Raw genomic sequence first — 20,344 nt, 5'->3', positions numbered from 1 at the left:
CAGCCATTTAAAGGTCTGTAATTCTTTATTTGCCTACATTTAGCATCTTCACGCCTCCTGCCCGTTATAAAGAGAACGGTGAACCTAATCAGGGTCTTCTTTGAGGGTGGGCTGGGCTTATTTGCTAACTGACATTTGGTGAAAGGGTGTTAGATGAAAAAAGCACCTCACACCATGAGGTAGAGGCCTCACACCAAAACTCATTTCAGACATGTCGTGTTTGTGTGTAAAGAGGAACTTGCGTTTATGTGTAAAGAAAGACTCGTTTTACCACTGTCAGCTCAGAGCACAGCACACTCTCTCTGAGCCAGTGAAGTGTGTTGATCTTTGCCCACTGACATTTCTTGAGTATTTCTGTGTAAAGAAGTGAAGCTTGGATAAATTGGCTTGTTTACTTCTTCTGCATTGTTTTGACAGTATAATGGATGTAATTACATGTTGATAAGCTGTATGTGAGCTGTGTTATTTTAGCATTATCATTAGAATAGCACAGGATGATTACATTGCTTACCCTGTAATTATGTTAGTGGAAGAACAAGTAGGGTGCAGTTTGCAATATTGACGAACACAGCTCATTCAGTTTTAGAATAGAACATGCATATGAACCAAGGATGAAGATTTATTCCATAATAAATAATAAAGTGAACAGGTTTTCCTCAGTAGATATTTCAGATGATTTAATGCATCATTATAGTTCTGAACTATTTACACTCTTTCAAAAATTTTTCTCAAATTGCGGTGCACATGAGCTGACAGCCAGTTTAAATAAAGGCCAGTTTGGTGATTTTATATTTACGATGTGGCAAACCTACCTATAAATCGAGATTAATATGAAAAATATAAGTTTCCTCTTTATGTTCGTTTTGAGGACTCTTCATATTGAAACAAGGTATGTTGCAGGTCCTTGTATTCCAGCACATGTATACTGATGGCAAATCAGGTTAAATTCAGCTCTTTTATTGTGTGGCCTAAGGCTAATAACTCCTCTTGCATCATGCTATAAATTGACTGAACAATAGTCAAACACTTTATAATGACTAGGCATTTCTAAGAACAAAGTGACTCCAAGCTAAAGCGCTTGCTTTTCAGACCACTTTGAACCGTGAAGTAGAAAGAAAGCAAGAGCAGCAAGGCTGAACAACATGATGTGAAAGACGGGCCCTGGACAGTGGAGAAGTACTGGGTCTGAATCCAGGCCCCTAATTAGACAACAGACTCATCCAGGGATGGAAGAAAGGACTCTGCAAGGGGGCTGCAATGTCAGATTTGCTATGAGGAAATGGCAGAGCACTAGGAATGTGTAGTGAAGTAAAAGTCAGCTGACTGATCTTTGAACTGACTTTCTTTCTCTTCAGTGAACACTCTTCTCTTTATTTTCCTCCTCTCTTACAAAGTAGGCTATGTGACTGACATTGCTTTTCAAAATTTATATTAATATTTTCTACCCATAAATACAAGCAATAAACAAGCAATGCATTTTTTTTTTTTTGCACATCACTCTTCGTGGATTGGAAAATACTTCTATTTCCATTTTTGTTCAAATTGATGCCTCTTTTAGCAAATGAATCCAAATAGCACATAAGATGAGCTCCACATAAATTTTCACTTGTGAATAAAACGCTGTCAGTAGTAATTGAACAAGCCTCAAAGTCAATTGGCAGTTATTTGAGAATACCAATTTCAATCATTTCCAAACAACACTACCTGAAATTATACGCAATGCATGACATTAACTAACTATATTCAAGTAGATTCCAAAATGTATAGCAGAAACAGAACTACAGTGAATCTGTTGTGTCCTCAGTTGTTTGTGTACATGTCCCTTTGGGAATATAATCCAAGGTAAACAGTCTGCAACCATGCTAGCAGCTGTTTGCGGCTGCAATTAAGCGCATCAGTGCTTTGAGTGAGATGCTAATGGCAGCATGCTAACATATTCACCAATAAATATGCTAACACGCTAATGTTTAGCAGATATAATGAACCATGTTTATCAACTGAGTTTACTACAGGTAAGATTGACAGGAAAATTCTTTTGGTGATAAAATATTAACCCAGTGGAGCCATATGAAGTGCCAAATTTATACTGAGAGGGGCAACTACCAAAGGCTGAACCAAATTTAATGACCATCTGTTCAAAACTCTTTCAGAAGGACAAGTGTGATTCTAATGGTGGTGCTAGAGAAAAAGTCAGGAAACTCCCTAAGCATTTTTAATCATCTGTGCAAAATTTTGTGCCAATCCATCGCTGAAATATCTCATTGTATGTACTGTAAGTGGTAGGTAAGTAAACAAGGAAGTAAGTATAAATTTTGATATGCTGGAAGTGCAAAAGGACCTCCTACAAATATGAAGGTCTCTACAAATTTTCATTACAACATCCAAATAGTGGTTGAGACTAAACAACCAACAGACAGACCAACAATGCTCTTCTCTACACAGCTAGCTAGCAAAAAAAAAAAAAAAAAAAAAAGATCTGCATCTTAAGACTATTTTGTCTTTAAATCAATGTTGATTTAAAGTGCTAAAATAGATGATACATGTGGAAATATACCAGTGTAATAATCAAAATGCAACCCAGTCTCTCAGTTTTACAATCGTGTGATGCTATACAAACTGAGGGCTTTTACTAACAACTTTACTGAGTAAAGCATATTTTACTAAAATAAAATGGCTTATTGTTGTTTTTTTTCTCCAAACAATAAAAAAAACGATAACTTCCTACATGGTTAAAATTTATCCTCTAGTGAGCGCAAACAGCCCATCACACTGGTGGAAGAAAGAAAACAGTAAAGATCTTCTCATCAACAGGGGAGCCAGCTTGCCCTTTCATTATCCTAAACACCAGCACACATTGCTTCTTAACTGAGCTGATGTTTACAAGAGGTGATTGATGACAATGCCACTACTCTAGCCAACTCAATGGTACATTAAGGATTTACAGTAGTCAATTACTGGTGCATATGCGTGCTTGGTGAGAAGGAACAATGTTCAGGAAATTGATCTCACACCTGGAAAAGCCACTTACACTTACACCAGTCCAGATTTCAGTTGACTGTATTAGCTGATGTCAGTCTAAAACAGGTCAGATCATGGTACTCTGATTCTTACTTAGATCCTTCTATAAATACAGCCTGGTTCCTGGTTTACAAATCCACTTATGCCATATAAGAGATGTCCTAATCTCTGCGTAAGGATGCGCCAAATGTTGAGTCCTGGACTCCTGCCTACCGATGTGATAAGGTAAGAAGCAATGAGGAGGAAGGATAAGAGTGAAGAGGACGTCTTTCATTAGCATTCTAGCCAGTATGATGGAAAAGTGACATAACGGCTCAGTCCTTGCGCGCTATTGTCATCTAAGATTAGCTTGCCTTCTTTGCCTGTGTGTGTTCTTCCTCCATAGAGGACTTCACTGCTGCCATTGTGGAGACCAGCATCCTGTGCCTCTCTGCAGAATTGCCCAAGACGCTTGGTAAACACAGGAAATACAAAGCCCCTAAATACATCCCTACTGTGTTTGGAGGACTGCCATGACAACACATAGCAGATCTCCTGGAGAGCCAGGGTGTTTGTTAGGTGGATACACACTGAGATATGCCCAAGCAGTGCCCTTCTGCGCGAGGGCATGCAGCTTTAGCTCATGCACTGTCTGTTACACCACCAAAATAAGAAGCATCTCATTGCAGGGATACAGAATTTATTTAAGATAGGAATCCAATAAAGTATATATCTATCTAAAAAAAACAAACAAAAAATAAAATAAAATAAAAAAACAAAAACAAAAAAACAACTATAATTTCCCAGCCCAGGATCAATATCTATCTATCTGTCTATCTATCTATCTATCTATCTATCTATCTATCTATCTATCTATCTATCTATCTATCTATCTATCCGTTGCTGGCTCTCACAGCATGTCTAATTCTGAAGGAATGTCAGGATAAAAATCTCAACTAAATGTAAACACTCTATGGATCTTTATGCTGGATTCTTAAGGCTTGCAGAACTGCTCTGTGAGTTTTTGACACAGCATACCTGCTCTGGCCTTTATATGTTGCATGGCCGATGATCTCCAGATAGCTTTAGATTAGCCCCTCTCTCTCCAGAAACAACTGTCAAGGCTAATCCTCTCTGTAAGCACGGGTCATCTGGACACCAGATTCACATAGAGCTGCCATCAAAGCTGGACTATCTCTCTTTCTTCAAAACTGCCTCTACCTCATCCCTCTCTGTCTTCTCATCCCTTTTTCATTTGGCTTTAATGGTTTCACAGACCAGAGGAGGAAATCCACATCCATGTGCTCATCCTGCAGAGGATGTCTTCGCTGTCATCGATCTCACTAAGGGACAGAATGCTTTTGGTGAAGGCTGTAAAGAGCAGTGAACAGGGATGAGCATTGATCTGACTAAAGCACACCCAGCACTGATCAATAGAATAGATCCGCCAAGGAACTGTGAGCGTAGCAGTGTCATATTGTGCTAGATGAGGGCAGACGGTTGCTTCAGAGCAGCCTCACAGGGGCCTCTGAGGCATTTGTCATCCTATCTATCATCTTTTGTCTTATTTATTTAATGATTATGGCATTTGTCAAGTGGCGCCATGAGGTAGCGTGACTACATAATCCTAACTGAGGTCACATTGTGCTGAGTTCCCATGGAAAATACTATAATTGTTGTTTTGAACTGGAACACCTCACTACCATAGCATAGAAGAACCACAAACTTATATTGTTTGAAATTAGCACTTTAGCCGGAAAAAATACAGGTAGAGCTTCTTTTAGTCTCCATTTGTTTAATATGTTTTAAATGACACCCTCACAGATACTGTACTTTGTGCAAACAAAGTGTTAGCAAATGTTTTATGGCTCTTTTACGCCCTTTGTGCTGCTTTTATCAACACCATATAATATACACTTTGTATTAGAAAAGCTGTCATGTAGCTGATGATTCTATCTAGACTTACCTCTTTACTGTGAACTGCATAGATAGGCCTATCAATGCCAACTGAGCATACGGTTAACTGAAGTTAGACAGAGTTTCAGGGATGCTTTGATGTTAAGACTTGACCTTATCAGGATACATGTAAAAACACACTCAAACACTCATATCTTCTGCTCTCCAGAGGTATCATGTTTTGATACATGTGAACCTCATCTGTTTTTATTTTAATTTAAGACACATGGCCAGAAAAAAAAAAAACAAAACAAAACAAAAAGATGATGGATCTCAGTTGCAGTCCTTAAATCCTCTCTCCTTCATGTGCAAATCCCTCAACAAACTGGCCTAGAGTGTCACCCTGGGTTGTCCTGTTCAAAGGAACTCTGGGGTCAAACCTGCCAGGTCAACTGCTCTTGGTGACAGAGTTTACCCCCAAACTCGCCCCCTTCTCCCTCAAAACACATGGGGCCCCAGATAGACTGTCATCCTGCCTTACGCTGCAGGCCTGTGGTGATTTACTGCCTCAGCACACAGCCCATATAAACATATCATCCACATGTCATCATCAAGGCCTCGGGGGGACTTTTCACAGAGCTGTGCTCCAGATTTTGAAGATTTATCCACTTCTGTGCTGTTAACGTGATGAAACATTAGCCATGGTCAGGATTTCCTCAGAAGTCCGTTCATCTTTGCCAGCAGAACACAGATCACAATACTAATCTTTTGTTTATCTTAAAGCACATTCACTGTCAGGTGTTAATGTTTACCTTAAGAGCCATAAAGGGAAGTTCAGTTACCACCCTTTTAACATATTTATGCCAGGAAGCTGTGGTGCTAACAGCCAGGAGCAGATAAAGGAAGGCTTGCCATATGTTGCCATTAGGTATCACTGGAAAAACACTGTCCATCCTTTCAAAATCGTTGATGGATCAATAGTATTTGGCATTACCATCCACTGAGAAATCGTTTCTTACCCCTGCTCACAACAACATGCACTTCTTGTCTGTAATCCTTCCCCTTCAACTTTCCCTAATACCTCAGTACAAAGGGTCAAAGCCTGCCCTCCCCCGTGCATTGCTTTTGTGTAACATTTCAAAGACCCATTCATCAGTATAACATACACAAATGACAATACCATGCGTCATTTCAAACTTTTGCCCTGTTCAGTTTGAAATTATCAAGTTTCACATAACATCTCATAACTCTAAATATTTTGGAACAAATCATCCTTCCCTCATAATCTCAGTGTTTGTTTGCCAGTACTCATTTTAACATACCCAATGCCTTATAAGCCATACACGCTTTTGTACCAATTACATTAAACTAAAGTAACCACTAAAGTGGTACTGGTTAGTCTGACAGTGACAGCTGTTTGAACCTGTCTGTTCTCATTGTGTTTCCAAGAGGTGCAGAGACTTAATACCACATGGAGGATCAGTCTGTTCCTTGCATGACCTCTGACCGCTCTGCTGAGACAGGGGCCGGCCTGTCCAAATCAGTCTACAGACAAGACCTCAGGGTGTCCCGCAACGTGTTAGTGGAGCCGGCTGACATTACATTTATCCTCTCCTCAGCTTCATGTTTGTTTGCCCAGAGACATGCAAAAAAAAACCCCAAAAAACAGTGAAATAGAAACTAATGCAAACCAGAGGATAGAAAGGAGATATACTGAGCTATAATTCTGAGTCAGGGTGTGTGGATAAAAGTGCCTTATTATCTTCCACAATTTCTCACTGCTAGATCCTTTCCACTGCACCTGCGAGCTGAGACCTGCCTCAGACGGGGGAGCACAGGCTAACCACTAACTATACCTGGGAGACAGATGTAAACAAACCAAACAGCAAACTACTGACCCCAAGGAAATGTCACAGTTTGCCCCATAACAAGCAGTTTCCCCCCAGCTGAATTAAAGTTAATTGGGCAGTCTACCATGCTTTAGAAATAAGAATGTGCATGTGTGTATTTTAATACAGATAATTATTTCCACTCACTGATCATGATTTTTTCCTACATCATTAAGAAGCAATGTAAAAAAATAAAAGGGGAAAATCACGGAAGTCAAAGAGGAGGATGAAGTGCCATAAAACTGTATCCTGCCAAACGGTTTTGTGCTCATAAAAGTAATAGAATATTGACTCTTTAAGACCCACCAGCTGGGCTCATCTTTAATGTGAGCAAGTGTATTGGAAAGGGACAAGTGGGAGTCTTTGCCAAAAGTTTAAAACATTTTTATAGGTGTTAGACTAGAGTCAATTAGGCATAGAGCTGTAAGGAGCCCTAGCTTTCAAGTGGTCATTGTAAACACACACCTAACAGGTTTATGGTATCTTGTCGAAGGAGGGCAGTCACACATGAAGGGCATACAAATAATGTAGAGGTTATAAACGGAGATCGCTAGGAAACAAAGATAAAATGCTCATATAGCTCTCTGGTTGGACATACTTTAAACAGAAATATACACTAACTTTCACCTTTTAGGAGGCAAAAGGGAATTGACATGTTGGTAGGTGAGGGACTTGTTAGTGGCCATATGGGAGCAGCAAGGATGGTACTTTGATGGGAGGGAGGTACCTGTGGGGTCCCATGTTCTCCTGCCACTCTGATCTTATCAGGGGGCCTGACCAAGAGGAGGACCAGCTGTCACTCTCACCGCTCTTTTGATGTCCCCCTCCAGAGCTCACGCACAGCACTTCAGAAGAGTCGAGCCTTGTTTTTGTTCATAATGAGGACTGGTGGCTTTGTTGGCAAGCCAGTTGACAAACCCCACAGTAGAAAAAAAGCAAGATAAAGCAAGGTAGTTACAGCTCTCAGAGGATATGTGGGGCCTTGGCAGTTCAATTCAGATGTTTAGAGCCTGAGGCTTGACAAAAGAGAGGCAGTCCTGTGAGCTGACACAGGACATCCTGCTCATAAAACAGCCAGGATGTCCTCACAGAGACACTGCGACTGATAAAGGAGGAAACACCACGTATTCATCTGAAATTTCTTCACATTCACTCACCAATGTTCTTCATGAGCTCATGTTTTCTTTTGAAAATTGCATACTCTGGATAGAATCCCCCTAAGCTACAAGGTGATTGCGGAGTAATTATTTATGCCTACCCAAGCACGAAAACTTGTACTAAGAATTGGCTAGACTGTTTTTGTAAAGATTTAGGCTCAAGTAGCACCAACATGTTTCACACAAATAAGAGTAAATCTACACATTTGGAGGATTACTACTCTTATTTTTTCAGATTATACTCATTTGCTTAATCTTGTGGATTGACTGTTTTTGTTGAGCATGAGCACGTGTGTATCTTGTTTTCAACACTCCTTACTTTCTTAACCATATCTTAACATCCACAAACAGATATGTCTAGTGTACTATAGCGCACATTTTCATATTAACAATGATTTAGGGATGACAACGTCTGTCTAGTTGTTGTCTGATCCTGAAGGTATACTGGGATGATATATATGACATAATGTATCATATATTGCAATATAATGTAATATATAACATACACATATAACATTTCTGCATTAAAATGTCTAAAAAATGACTTTTGATTTTGATTTTTTGATGATTTTTTTGTGAATGAATGGAAGCCTATGGAACTGTAACACCAAAATGTAACTTTCATGGGGTAAATAATTTTTCTGCCACTTTTCATTATCTTTTCGGCACAAGTGGTAGAGACAGCAGATAATGTTCCGTTAGATCAGATTGTTGTGGCTTTTCTACAGTGAAATACCTTTCTGTAAGTATTTGTGTCATCGCCATTTTGGTTTCACACATCAATCAAGCACCAAGTTTTTCTTTTGTTTTCATCACACTTCTAACGTCGGCTGTCACTGTTGTTAGATAAATATCTAATACATACTATGATACAGAAAACGGAAACTGCATTATTGTGGTTATGTTCATGTAATGTTAATTGAAGTCAACGCACCTTAATATAAATATATATTAAGTACATATAAATTATAAATACATAAATACATATAAATTATAATATTTTAGCCATTTAGCTGACTACCTCGCAAGTGCCCTTTAGGTGAATTGCAGCCATTTTTGGTACAATCGCATTAATGGGAAGAGGACAAGCTGTCTGTATAAGGGCTGTGGTCACGTCAAATAGGTGTAACAGTGAAGGCAGCAACTCCCACAATCCCACGGCACTTCACTATGTCGTAAAACTAAGTGACCCCTAGTGGCAGAAATGAAATACTATGCGTTTAAATTTTGTACAGACAGTCCTTGTCCCCAGATGATGAATCCTGTCACTGAAATGATCCACTGACTTTTTCTCCAGAGGAATCATGAGGTCAACATTAGAGGCTTTGAGACAAATATCTCAACGTCTAGATCAGTGGCTCCCAAACTTTTTTTTGCATGCCCCCCTTGTTGCAGAATATTTTTCAAACTGTCATGGAATTTGTTATTTACATTCACTGGATCCTCATGGATTAACTGTAATAACTTTAATGTGATCCCATGGCTTTTTGTTTAGCACCATCAGCTTTGGCCAGTGCTTTGTTTTATGACCAAATACCTGTAAAACTAAACACAAAATAAGCAAAGATGGTGAACGTGGTTGACTTTATATCAGTATGTTGTAGTAACAGAGTGGTTTGAAATAAAAATCTTCTGTCTTTATATTACATTCATTTGTAATACAGGGTATGTTACAGTGCACTGTAGTCCACTTATCTGTCCCCAAATATTGGCTTGTTCTCATCAAAGAAAGAAAGTAGCGTTGGCCTTAAAAGCTACATCTCAAAAGCTCCTTCACTTGCATGCACAGGGATTTCTCTCTGACTCAGACAATTGCTTGGCAGGGGCGAACGCACTCACAATGCCCTCTGTTTCTGTGAGTGCGTGCTCTCCATACACTGCGAACTTTTGAACCACCTCTTGACCACAGCTTGACGGGGGTTGAGACAATGGTTAGTAAACACACTGGAGTGAATGAAGGGATTAGGTATTAAATGACAGGATGTTCTTAAAGAGGAGCAGGTGGTGGTAGAGGAAGGATCGACTAAGCCTCGCAGCAGAGCAACATCATGCATCTCCATTTTCTCCATCTTCACGCTCTGTCTCTGTTGCTCTCGATCTTTCACACTTGTCTGCGGTAGCTCATCTCTTCCTGCTCATTTCCCTCGCTTTCTATCTCCTTATCTCCTCGTTCTCTATCTCTATTGTCCTCTTCTGCACAACCAGAGAAGCCTGCTCCTTAACTCAGGCCTCAGACAATTGACATTCATGAGGTTGGACATTCCGGTCCAGCCCCATTCATATGTACAGTAAGCAAAGGGACAAAAGGACACACTATAGAGCCCAACCCCCATGCAAAAGGTTGTAGAGGAGCTGGGTGAATCTCAACAGTTTCACTTCAGACACCATTGCAAAGTAGAATCCAGTTCATGGAAAATAGCCTGTTGTTGCTGACATCATACTCATGTTTGGCTGTATTAGTGCTGAAATTTAACCTAATCCTTGCCATATATTCTAGCTGATATTACATCTAACAAAGTTCTTATGCTAGCAAAACTTGCAATACAGTGTTCCTTATTCTGTTCAAATAACATACTTGAGGCTTAATGTGCCAAACAGTTCAATCCATCTGAAACTGTATGTTTTCATGAGCAGATCTGATTTGGTGCAGATATTTCAATGTCAAACTAAAGACAATCCTTCTTGCTTCACAGGGCCATGGAAAAGTATGAGCTCCTCTCATCTGGGTGGTAATGAGTTTCTGAGCTCATACTTGTCAGCATACTAAATCTACAGTTTAGTTTCAGAGACCCAGCAAGAACGTCCAGTGAAAAATATGTCGAATACATCGCAAAAAAACACAGACAACCAGCTGCAAGATAACTGCAAGATCAGCAGTGTTACTCTGAATGTAAAGAGTAAAAAGTGTGCTGCAACAGACTGCTGAAGTAATGCAGACAGCTTGATGGGTATTATGTCTTTTGAGGGTGGAGACAGACTGGGAAGGGCTTGTGAGTGTTGGGTTTTGGGATTACCTCATGCACACGTAAGAGGAGACCCCTCCCCCAACTGTGACCTAATGTGAACCAAATCCAGCCAAGTTAAATTAGCACCGGTCTGTGACACACCCTTTGTTATTATTACTCTCTTTTCTGGTTTCTCTTTTGCATTTGTTTGCAATGTTTTTCTTGTTTGCCAAATGTGACAATGTCTTGGACTTGTTAAATTTACTGAACAACCCTAGACTTGATATTCGGATAAGTTTTGATAACCCTTTTTTGATTAATCTAGATATGCAGCGCTGAATAATTGTCTGTCCATCAAGGAAGATGTGCATTAGAAAGGGGTAGTGCAGTGACCTGATGTGTAATAAGATCACTGTCCAAAGCAGCTCAGAAACATTCACTGCATTACCTGTCCCAGTAGCTACTCAGAGTAGTTTGGCATGACATTTTCACCTATTTATAGCTCGCTGGACGTTGACAAGGTCCTGCTGCAGTCTGATTTAGAAAGTGCGTGAGACGAAAGCTGGGTGTGAATGTCAAGTCAATAATGAGTTATTTTTATTCTGCTGGTTAAACCATGCAGTCTCAGCACCGTTGTTGCTACCATTTATTATTATTACAGTTCACCCTGTCTGTCCATACTATGGTAAAATTTGAAAGTTAAACTACAACTATATATGGACCTCTAACCATGTGAAAAAGTCATCAGGTCTCTGTCATAGTTAATTTTTTTTTTTTGGTAGGTGTGGTGTCAGCTGAAAGATCTTGATTAGGTGTGGTTGTTTGCCCACGTAACACACACTGCCATGTAATAAGATCCCACACGACATCTGTAGGCCTTCAGTACAATTTGATAGCCAGCCATAGGGAATATTTTATACCCCAGCCCCCTCTGCACTCAACTTTATACCCTATGAAAGATCATGACTATTTGAAAGTGCACCTCTACACCTGCTGCACAGGTTGCTGCTCCCGGTTCGAACCCCAGAGGTTTCATTCCCCAGCCGAATTATCTTTATCCAGTATGCAAATTCATTGTGTAGTTGTTAAGGTACTGATCCTAAAAACATAAAACAAAAAAACATCCCGTGTATTTTTTTAAAGAACAAACTAGCAGGAATGAGGTTTGCAAAGGAAAGGTGAACTTACCGTCTTACAACAGGTTCAAACAACGAGTCAAAAGAAAGTACACGGCAGACATGTTGAACACACAAAAGAAAAGAAGGCCTCTGACCTCTCTATTGAGGGGTGATGTGCCCTCAGAGATGAGCCAGCTAAACAGCTGGAAAGGTCAGCAAGCACACAAGGTCAAGCCGACACAGTCCTGCTATACTCAACATCAAAGACAAGTCCAGTGCCTGTCATGCTCCCTCCGAGCCGGGTTGAAAACAGCAGCACTAATCCCACCGACCACTCACTCTCACTCTTGTGATGGGGACAGAGGTCAGCTGGATGTACAAATCCTAATAAGTTGATTCAATTGTGGCAACTTGCTGAACCTAAAATGCTATCTTTGATGTGCATTGGGTTTTTTGCCCTTTAGACCTTTCGTTTGATGAATAGAAAAAAAGAATACTGCTGTGCTAACATATGCTCTTTAGTGAGTACTTTTATTCATAGACTGATGCCCTTTCTTCTCTGAAAGCAAAGTGAACATTTTTAGTTAAATGAGAGAAAATGAATAAGCAAATGATCCCTGAGTTCTAAAAATAAGGGTCTCCACAGTGATTAAATCTGTAGGGAACACAACTTCAAAGGAAAATTTGATGAAATGTTGAAAATGTTTGTCAGCCCTATAAGCTTCTTAGCTGGGAACGCTAAGGTCACAGTGGCTGCCTAATGGGAAAGGACATTTTTATGTATGACCGCTGGAGAAAGTGCTGATGTCTGAAAGCCAGTCACTGGACTACTTACCTTCTGCTGTGCCCTTTTGTTCACCCCATCTTTGAAAGAATTTTAATGGATGGATATCAAGGAAGATTTCGGAAGTGTGATTATTGGACAACTCTGTGCAGCTGCCCACTGCCTAATCTCCTCATGACAGCTCAGAAATGAGGAGCCTCTTATCATCTGTCATTCCTTCTAAATCTTGTATGCCTCTTGCCATACACACCAACTGTTATAAATCCCTCAGGTCTGTCCTCAGAAACCTGAGCTTCTTCTACTGTCCTCTCAATGTCTGTAAAATCATAGGAGTGTGGCTGTGTGCTTTAGTGCTACAGTGTAAGTGTGTTTACATACATTTAAATGACAGAGGTTAATAAGTTTCACCCTCTAATTAAACTTGACTGTCTGGGCTGATTGTTAAGTCTGCAATTTATTAAACCAACAGCTGGGCAGAACCAGAAAACCAGATAAGGAGCCATTAGCACTCTGTGTTAAATTGGTCAGCCTCAGTGGGATGTTTGTCAGGATTAAGAGGAGATTTTTTTCAACGTTTCTGCTAAAGTCACCAGGAGAATAGAGAAGTTGGCAGATGAGATGTTGCCAACATTGTTTACTCACTAATGAAGAAAAGTTTGACACTGTTAATGCCAAAGCTAAGACGTAGCTCAATGAACTAATGGACAGAGATGTCTTCAGCTAAAGATAGAAAAAAGGTGAAAGATACATTAAAACCATGTAACTATCACAATATATACTGACTAAATTTATTCTACAAAAGGTATATAGCGATAGTTAAAATCAATGATGAAATTAATGAAATTGATGAAAATGAAGAAATTACCAAAGAATGAACAGTGATTTGCAACCAGAAATGTAAAAAGATTGGTTTTATTTTTCCGGTACATATCATATATGACAGAAATGTCCATGAAATTGTCAAAAGCAGCCACATGCTATGAGAAACTTTAATTTTAACATAAATATCTACAAATTAAGTTTAAGTGTAATAATTGTGTGATACATATTTTATACAACGCAGCATTTTGTACAGTTTAAGGTTTGACCAGTGTAAATTCTTAACATTTTTAACAAAGCTATCAGTGCACAAATGCAGTCCACTTTAATTGCTGCCTCTAAGTGATGATTAAGGATGGCCAAAGGACCAGATGAGATCATTCCAAACAGTTCTGAAAACATTTCCCACAGGTTTCTGTGTTTTCCCAACAGTTCTCATTCTGCCCAGGGGAACTTTGCTACACCAGGGTCATGACCTTCAGGGAGGCAGGCTGGAACCGACGAATCTTCTTCTTCAGAGCTCGGGAAGCTTTGATGCGGCAGGCTGATGGCTCAGGGCGTGGGAGCTGCTCGAGGGGCAGTCCAGCGGCGGTGGGCCCCAGAGTAGCCTCAGCCCACACCAGACCTCTTTCTTCCCCTTGGCTGTCCACCTGGTCCTCCTCATCTAGGGACAGGCTGCTGTCAGAGTCCGAGAAGGACTGGAAGCTCTGGCTGGACTCGCTATCTCCAAAGCGATTGGTGGTGTTATCACTCATCTCCCCCTCGCTGCTTTCAGCGATGGTGGAGTGAAACAATGAAGCACATTCAGCTGAATATTCAGACTCACATCTTGGTGGGTAGTGGCTGGACATGTGGAAGGGTGCTGGGGGGTATCTGGCATTAAGATGGTGGAGAAATGAATTTGAGGATTTGAAGGAATGTGAAGGTCCTATCCACTGGCCTGACTTGGCAGTCATACTACGGACCATGTGCATGTTTCCCAGTGCTTGAGCATGGGGCTCTTTTGACCTCTGACGCTGGGCACATGAAGCCTGGAACATCACATCAGATGGGCATTTGGCAGCCCCCTGCCTCCTCTTCCTCTGCTCTACAGGCTGCTCATACTCCAGGTTCTGCAGTCTGCGGCTTTTGCTGGTCTTCGCGACAGCAGGGATGGAATATGGCTTAGGATGCACTTTGCTGGTGTACACGAGTCCTGGGCTAGAGTGACTGGAGTCCGAGCCTGAACCCTGTCTACGCTCCTCTGTGTGACAGGTGGTACATTTCTGGGTCACTTTTCCTTTCCCTGACCTTCTCTGCTCCCCTTTGATTCCACCACTGGCCTCTCTGGTCCTTTCACCAGAGGAATAGCCATGTTGCTGCTTAACTGCTCGAGGCTTCTCACTGCTTTTTCTTCTCAGTTTCAGAGCTTTGGTTTTACGGTCAGCCTGTCTTACCTTGACCCTCTGAGAGCCAGCAGGAACAAATTTGGCATGTACAAACTCAGGGGAGGCGGTATGACCAGTGTAAACCTCAAAGCTTAGACTCTCCTCAGTGCTGGAGCTATGGGCCATCACTGATCTTTGTCTGTGGCTTATCCTCTCCTGTGGCCTTGGCTCTGGGTTGTCCCCACATCTATTCTCTGAACTGCTTCTTGCTACACTGGCATATTCTCCTCGGGATTTATTCTTCCTCAGGGATGAAATGGTGACATTATCAGTGCTGTACTCCCCCATGGCAGCAGGATAGGAGTATCTGCATGAAACCTCAGGGGCCCTCACTGACTGTTTGTGGTTTGTGATATCAGCTTGCTCTTGGCTGGAGTATGTTATGCAGTGCCTCCTCTGCTCACTATCTAGTGGGATGATGTTCTGGGCTGGAAGAGGCTGCACCATAGACAACTCTTTCTGTGATATCTCAGGAAACACAGTCACAGCTTCAGTTGGCTTCCCATGGGAGTCACGCTGTATCTGCATAATCTCCATGCCTTTTTCACTCTGGATTTTGCTCAAGCTGCGCAAAAGAAGCTTGTCAATGTAACCATGGGTTTTGTTGTCAGAGCTGTTCACTGGGGGTCCCTGGCCTTCTTTAAGTCCCGGTGTGGCTGGGTCACACCCATTGGAAAAGATTGGGCTCTGGAGAGCCACAGCATGCAGAGGGCTGGGGTAGTGGTACACTTCAGTCCCACTGCGGGACACCAGGTTGCTCTGGAACTTGGGGTCCATTGTGGAGGTCTTTAGGTTTGTGCACATTAATGGTTTCCTTGCATCCACGGTTTTGCAGTAGCCCAGACCTTGAGCCATCATCTTATCAAGATCACCTGAAAGGCAACACAAAAATACTGATTAACCTTTTAAATCAGTCATCCACCAAAAATTACATGTTATTATTCACCAAAATACATGCTGAGTTGCTTAGTAACAACCCATCCCTGTTACTATATGAGAGATTATCTTAAATAAGAGATGAAGAGATTTGGCTACCTGTTGACACAGGTCTAGGTCGTGCCTGCTCGGTGCCAGTAGTGCTTGCTCGGATCCTGCTGCTGCCCAGATGGAGGCCTGTGGCCCGCGGAGGGTTGGGCTGGGTAGTGCTTTCATCAGCAGAACGCCGGCGGCACACATCAACTTGTACTGGAGGGCTAATGTGGGAATTAGCAGGACTTGTGGGAAGGAGAAGAAGGCTTGTCTGGGAGGAAGACAGACACTCGCTGTACACAGAGGTGCAGGAGTTGGACAGTGAGCAAGAGCCACCGTCACTGAGCTCATAGAAACCTGGAGAGAATAGGAACAATTATGCACATTATTCATTTTCTTATTATTTAATGACATGTGACTGCAGCTTGGGTGGATACTTTATTAATTGCTATCAAGTAAACAGCTGTAGGGCTTTTTGTCTGAGTGTGCGTCTACACACCTGAACTTGGCCTACTGTCACTCTCCAGTTGCTCTGTGGAGGCCTTGCTCACATCCAGCTTCAGCTCACTGATCTGTTGATCCAACTGCTGCAAGTGGGTCTTCAGGCCTACATCCTGTTTTCGAAGACGAGACTGTAAAACAGACAGAAATTTTAGCCAACCCCCAAAAATATGTATAGTACAACTTAAACCACAGAGCAAGTCTAATTTGATTTTCTCAGGAAAAGGAGCAGGGAGTTTTGAGAATGGGAAGTTGTGCATCTAAACTCCTCTCGCATGCATGCACACAGTTACTGACAAATTCTATGTACATGTATGTGAACAGGTAAATAAAACAGAAAAGTCAGGATGAAGATCAGTAATACTGGAATATACTACTAAATCGAGGTCTGTTATTCAAATAAAAGAAGCTCTAATGTACAGCCATCAGGAAAACAAAAGCGACTCAGCTGTGGCTGATGATTAACCCCAGCAGGACATGGGGGAGCATGGAAGAAGCAGTGGTGGGTAACTCATTTCTCCCCCACAGCGAGGGCCTGGCCATTGTGTAAACTACTAGAGAAGGAAAGCTTGGGGGGTTGGGGTGAAGTACTGTTTGCTTTGCTGTTAGGGTTGGACATTTACTGTTACAGTTGTTCTTAAAATGAGTTTTGGGGGTCGTTGTCTGCAAAAGGCCCCATTTAATTAATATACAATTTGCATGCAAGTTAGATCAGTTGAGTTCCACTGAAACTATGGCAAAAGTGCTCTTGGAAAATGTTTTTAGACCATTAAGTCTATATGTAGCTATGGCAGCTTTTCAAGATAGGTTATTGTTCTGCACGAATGTAAAACAAACCTGATGTTGTGTTGGTACTTTACAATTTGATGCATTTGCCCAGTTCTACTAAAAGTCAAGCATGGCATCTTAATCCCTGTTTTTACTTAGGTTTTAACCGCAGCATGCATGGAAAATGCTTGTCATGGAAAACTCCACACAGCCAGTTGTCTCCAGCGCTCAACACCTCTCATGACAGAGACTCTCACTGAGTGTCATTCACAGCAAAAATATACACCTTAAAAAACACACCACAAAATTTAAAAAATATTCCCTGGCATTAGTGGTTAATGATTGAGCACCCCCCCCCCCCTTCAGTCTTCACACGCACGGCGTGCGCGCACCAACACAACTGCTAGTCCTATTGGTCCTGCAGTGAACCTTGATTTATGACACCTATCTTACTTCCTACCCCCAGCTGAGAGCATGAAAGTGTGTCTGGTAATAATTGAAGACGGAATGCACATGGGCATCAGCTGATGACAAACGGACGACTTTATCCCCAAGGACAATTAAAATGACCGTTAAAAAGCAAACGAGCCCGATGTTCACCCCATTCTTATAAATAAAACCTATAATAAAAGTATACATTTTACGATAACGTCAAACGACTACCTACACACAACAGCGCGCGAATAATAACCTTATTTTAATTATTTTGTTTAATGTCTTTTAAAATGACGACCTACCAGCTGTTGCTTCAGGGCTGTCAGGGTCGTCTCCAGCCGCTGCTCCTCAGCCCCCATCACCATCTTGGGACCCTCCGGGCCTGCGTGGACAGAAGTGACGGGCTCCTCTCGGTCCATCCTCAGTGCCCAGCTCACCATGTCGCTCTGTCTGTCCTTCAGCAAATGCAGTTCCTGCAGCCCTGCCAGTGCAGCCTGCATCCTCTCCCCGACCCTGCTGCGGTCTATTCCTCCGGCTGCAACGCTCATCATCCCCGCACAAGACCCCTTCCTGCTCAGCATGGCGAAGAGAGGCGTCCGGGCATGTCCAGAAACAAAATGCGATCAAAGAAACGTTCTCCTCGGAGAATAACCACCTCGTTAGTCGCTGTCTTGCGGCTGCTGCTGCTGCTGACCTGTTTGGTTTTTTAAACTACCTGTTGGAATAAATGTTGAGCTCAGAAAACAGACTGAGCTCCTCCCACAGACCAAATGGCCCTCCTCCCTATTGGCTGTCCACTCGGTCTCATTGAACATCTGGTACTAATTCTCCGCATTCAGCTCCTCAGTGGAGCTGCCCGGGCAAGTACTAAGTTCATCTCCATAATATCACATGGCATGATGAGCATATTATTGTGGCATTTACACTATTGTTTTGTTGTTGTTATTTTCGGCTAGAGGTTTGTCAAAGTCTGTAAGTGATATGAGGGAATGTAAATGAGTGAATAAATTTTACATGTCCTCAGATCATCAGGAGTCAACAACCCCCATCAAACTAAAACAAAACAAACCAAAAAACAGCTGAAAAGCATGCATTCAACGAGCTTTGACACAGACAATCCACATGTTGTGCAAGGACTGAAGTCCCAGCTGTAGTTCTGTGTAAAAATCACAGCTATAAATCACATTTACACCGAAAGGATTTATGGCATGAGTCACTTCCTGTCCTTGTCAGTGCAATCTAAATTGTAGACTTAAAACTACTACAAACAAACCACGTTATTTGGTGCTTGTTTTCCCTTTGGCCTCGGACACTGAGACCGAGAAATTGAAAACAGAAAAATCAGACGGTCGTGACAAAGTAGACCAATGATAGATAAATGCCGCCCCCTTATGGCAGTAAAGGATACAACAGTTTGTTGGCCTGCACATGGACTTTCAATGTCCCTTGTCCTCAGTCTGAACCACATGTGTCCTCGGCTGAGACGTCATCTACCAGCAAATGATGTGTAAAAGCAAGTCTGCGCAAAGAGAGAGTGGAAAAAAAAAATACCCAACCTAACCTTAACTTATAAATCCCCCAAACAAATAAACCCAAACCCCAAAGTGTCTTCCGACGCTTTGAAATTAGACAATAAAAGAGTATTTTTTTAAAGCACAGCATGTTGGCATGTACTAACTAAAAATCATGAATTACGTGTATATCATAATAAATTCTACCTATATTCATCTAATTGTGAAGATATTCCAAGTGAGAAAAAAGTGGAAATTAGAGCTGAATATGATTATCATGGACAAGATGAGGACGGGTCTATGTGGCTACCCACAAAGATATCTGTAGCTGTTCATGGAAAGTCTGACTGGCTTTCATCATTCAATAAAGTGGGGGAAGTGACTCAGCCCACTGAAGCTGTGACTGTGTTTCCTGAGGTATCACAGAAAAAGTTGTTTATGGTGCAGCCTCTTCCAGCCCAGAATCACTTTTTTGGGGGGGATTCTGGAAGGGTGTTAAAAACACTCTCATGGAATCGGAAACAAATGCAGACAATATAACTGAAATGCCTGAGCAAAAGGACACTGACTGTTGTTCAGTTTGTTTGCGAGTACTTGTTAAGTTGTAACTTTAAAATAAGTTCAGGAGAGGAAGGGTGAATTTTATTTATTTGTGTGCAGGGGCCTAAATATTTTAGTAATGTAGAATCATAATATTGTAGTTCTATATGCTTTTACATTTAGTCATTAACTACATCCTTTATGAAATCATATCACTGATCTCATTATTTTATCTTTGCTGCTATTTGTTCCTCACACAAGCATGACTCATAGGACAAGCATTACTCTTGTTTTTTTTTCCACCTGAACTGCAGTTCATCTAACTGAGCAGTTGTTCTCATTATCAATAATCTGATAACAAATAAATAAGAGTGTGATTGAGCCCTCATCACAGGCGAAGGCAACATGAGGCAGACTTCAGACTATTCACTTACATCGCTGTTGCCTGCAATGTGTCACAGGTGGGGAGATTCTTTCATGCTGATATCTGCAGCTATCTTGAAGCTGGAGTTCAAAGGAAATACCAACTACCAGGACGACCATGCACCTGTGTATCTCTCTCTCTCACACACACACATGGAATGAACA

The 20,344-nt window shown here is 41.5% G+C and overlaps 1 protein-coding gene across 2 annotated transcripts; it reads right to left on the bottom strand.

The window, feature by feature from the left end:
- Window positions 1-13,668: 13,668 nt before the first annotated feature.
- Window positions 13,669-18,716, bottom strand: dact2 (dishevelled-binding antagonist of beta-catenin 2). Of its 2 annotated transcripts, none has more exons than XM_046402700.1 (4): window positions 18,008-18,716; window positions 16,501-16,615; window positions 16,068-16,358; window positions 13,669-15,904 (listed from the first exon to the last, which is right to left on the bottom strand). In XM_046402700.1, exons 1-4 carry the CDS (start codon window positions 18,284-18,286, stop codon window positions 14,064-14,066), a joined length of 2,526 nt encoding a protein of 841 aa, XP_046258656.1. In that variant the 5' UTR covers window positions 18,287-18,716; the 3' UTR covers window positions 13,669-14,063. The 2 variants fall into 2 exon arrangements, with proteins under 2 accessions (XP_046258656.1, XP_046258655.1); XM_046402699.1 differs by having other exon boundaries at window positions 16,501-16,633; window positions 18,008-18,713.
- Window positions 18,717-20,344: the final 1,628 nt, after the last annotated feature.

This window comes from Scatophagus argus, chromosome 10 (assembly GCF_020382885.2).
Source record: "Scatophagus argus isolate fScaArg1 chromosome 10, fScaArg1.pri, whole genome shotgun sequence".
NCBI lineage: Eukaryota > Metazoa > Chordata > Actinopteri > Scatophagidae > Scatophagus > Scatophagus argus.
This window is presented reverse-complemented; position numbering and strand designations above follow the sequence as displayed.

What these genes read in the sequence shown, in the direction of transcription:
- dact2 (XM_046402699.1), bottom strand. Translation starts at nt 18,286, where the DNA reads ATGCTGAGCAGGAAGGGGTCTTGTGCGGGGATGATGAGCGTTGCAGCC. An exon ending in TGACAGTAGGCCAAGTTCAG is followed by an intron (nt 16,359 to 16,500) that starts GTGTGTAGACGC and finishes TATTCTCTCCAG; the next exon opens with GTTTCTATGAGCTCAGTGAC. An exon ending in ACCTAGACCTGTGTCAACAG is followed by an intron (nt 15,905 to 16,067) that starts GTAGCCAAATCT and finishes GTTGCCTTTCAG; the next exon opens with GTGATCTTGATAAGATGATG.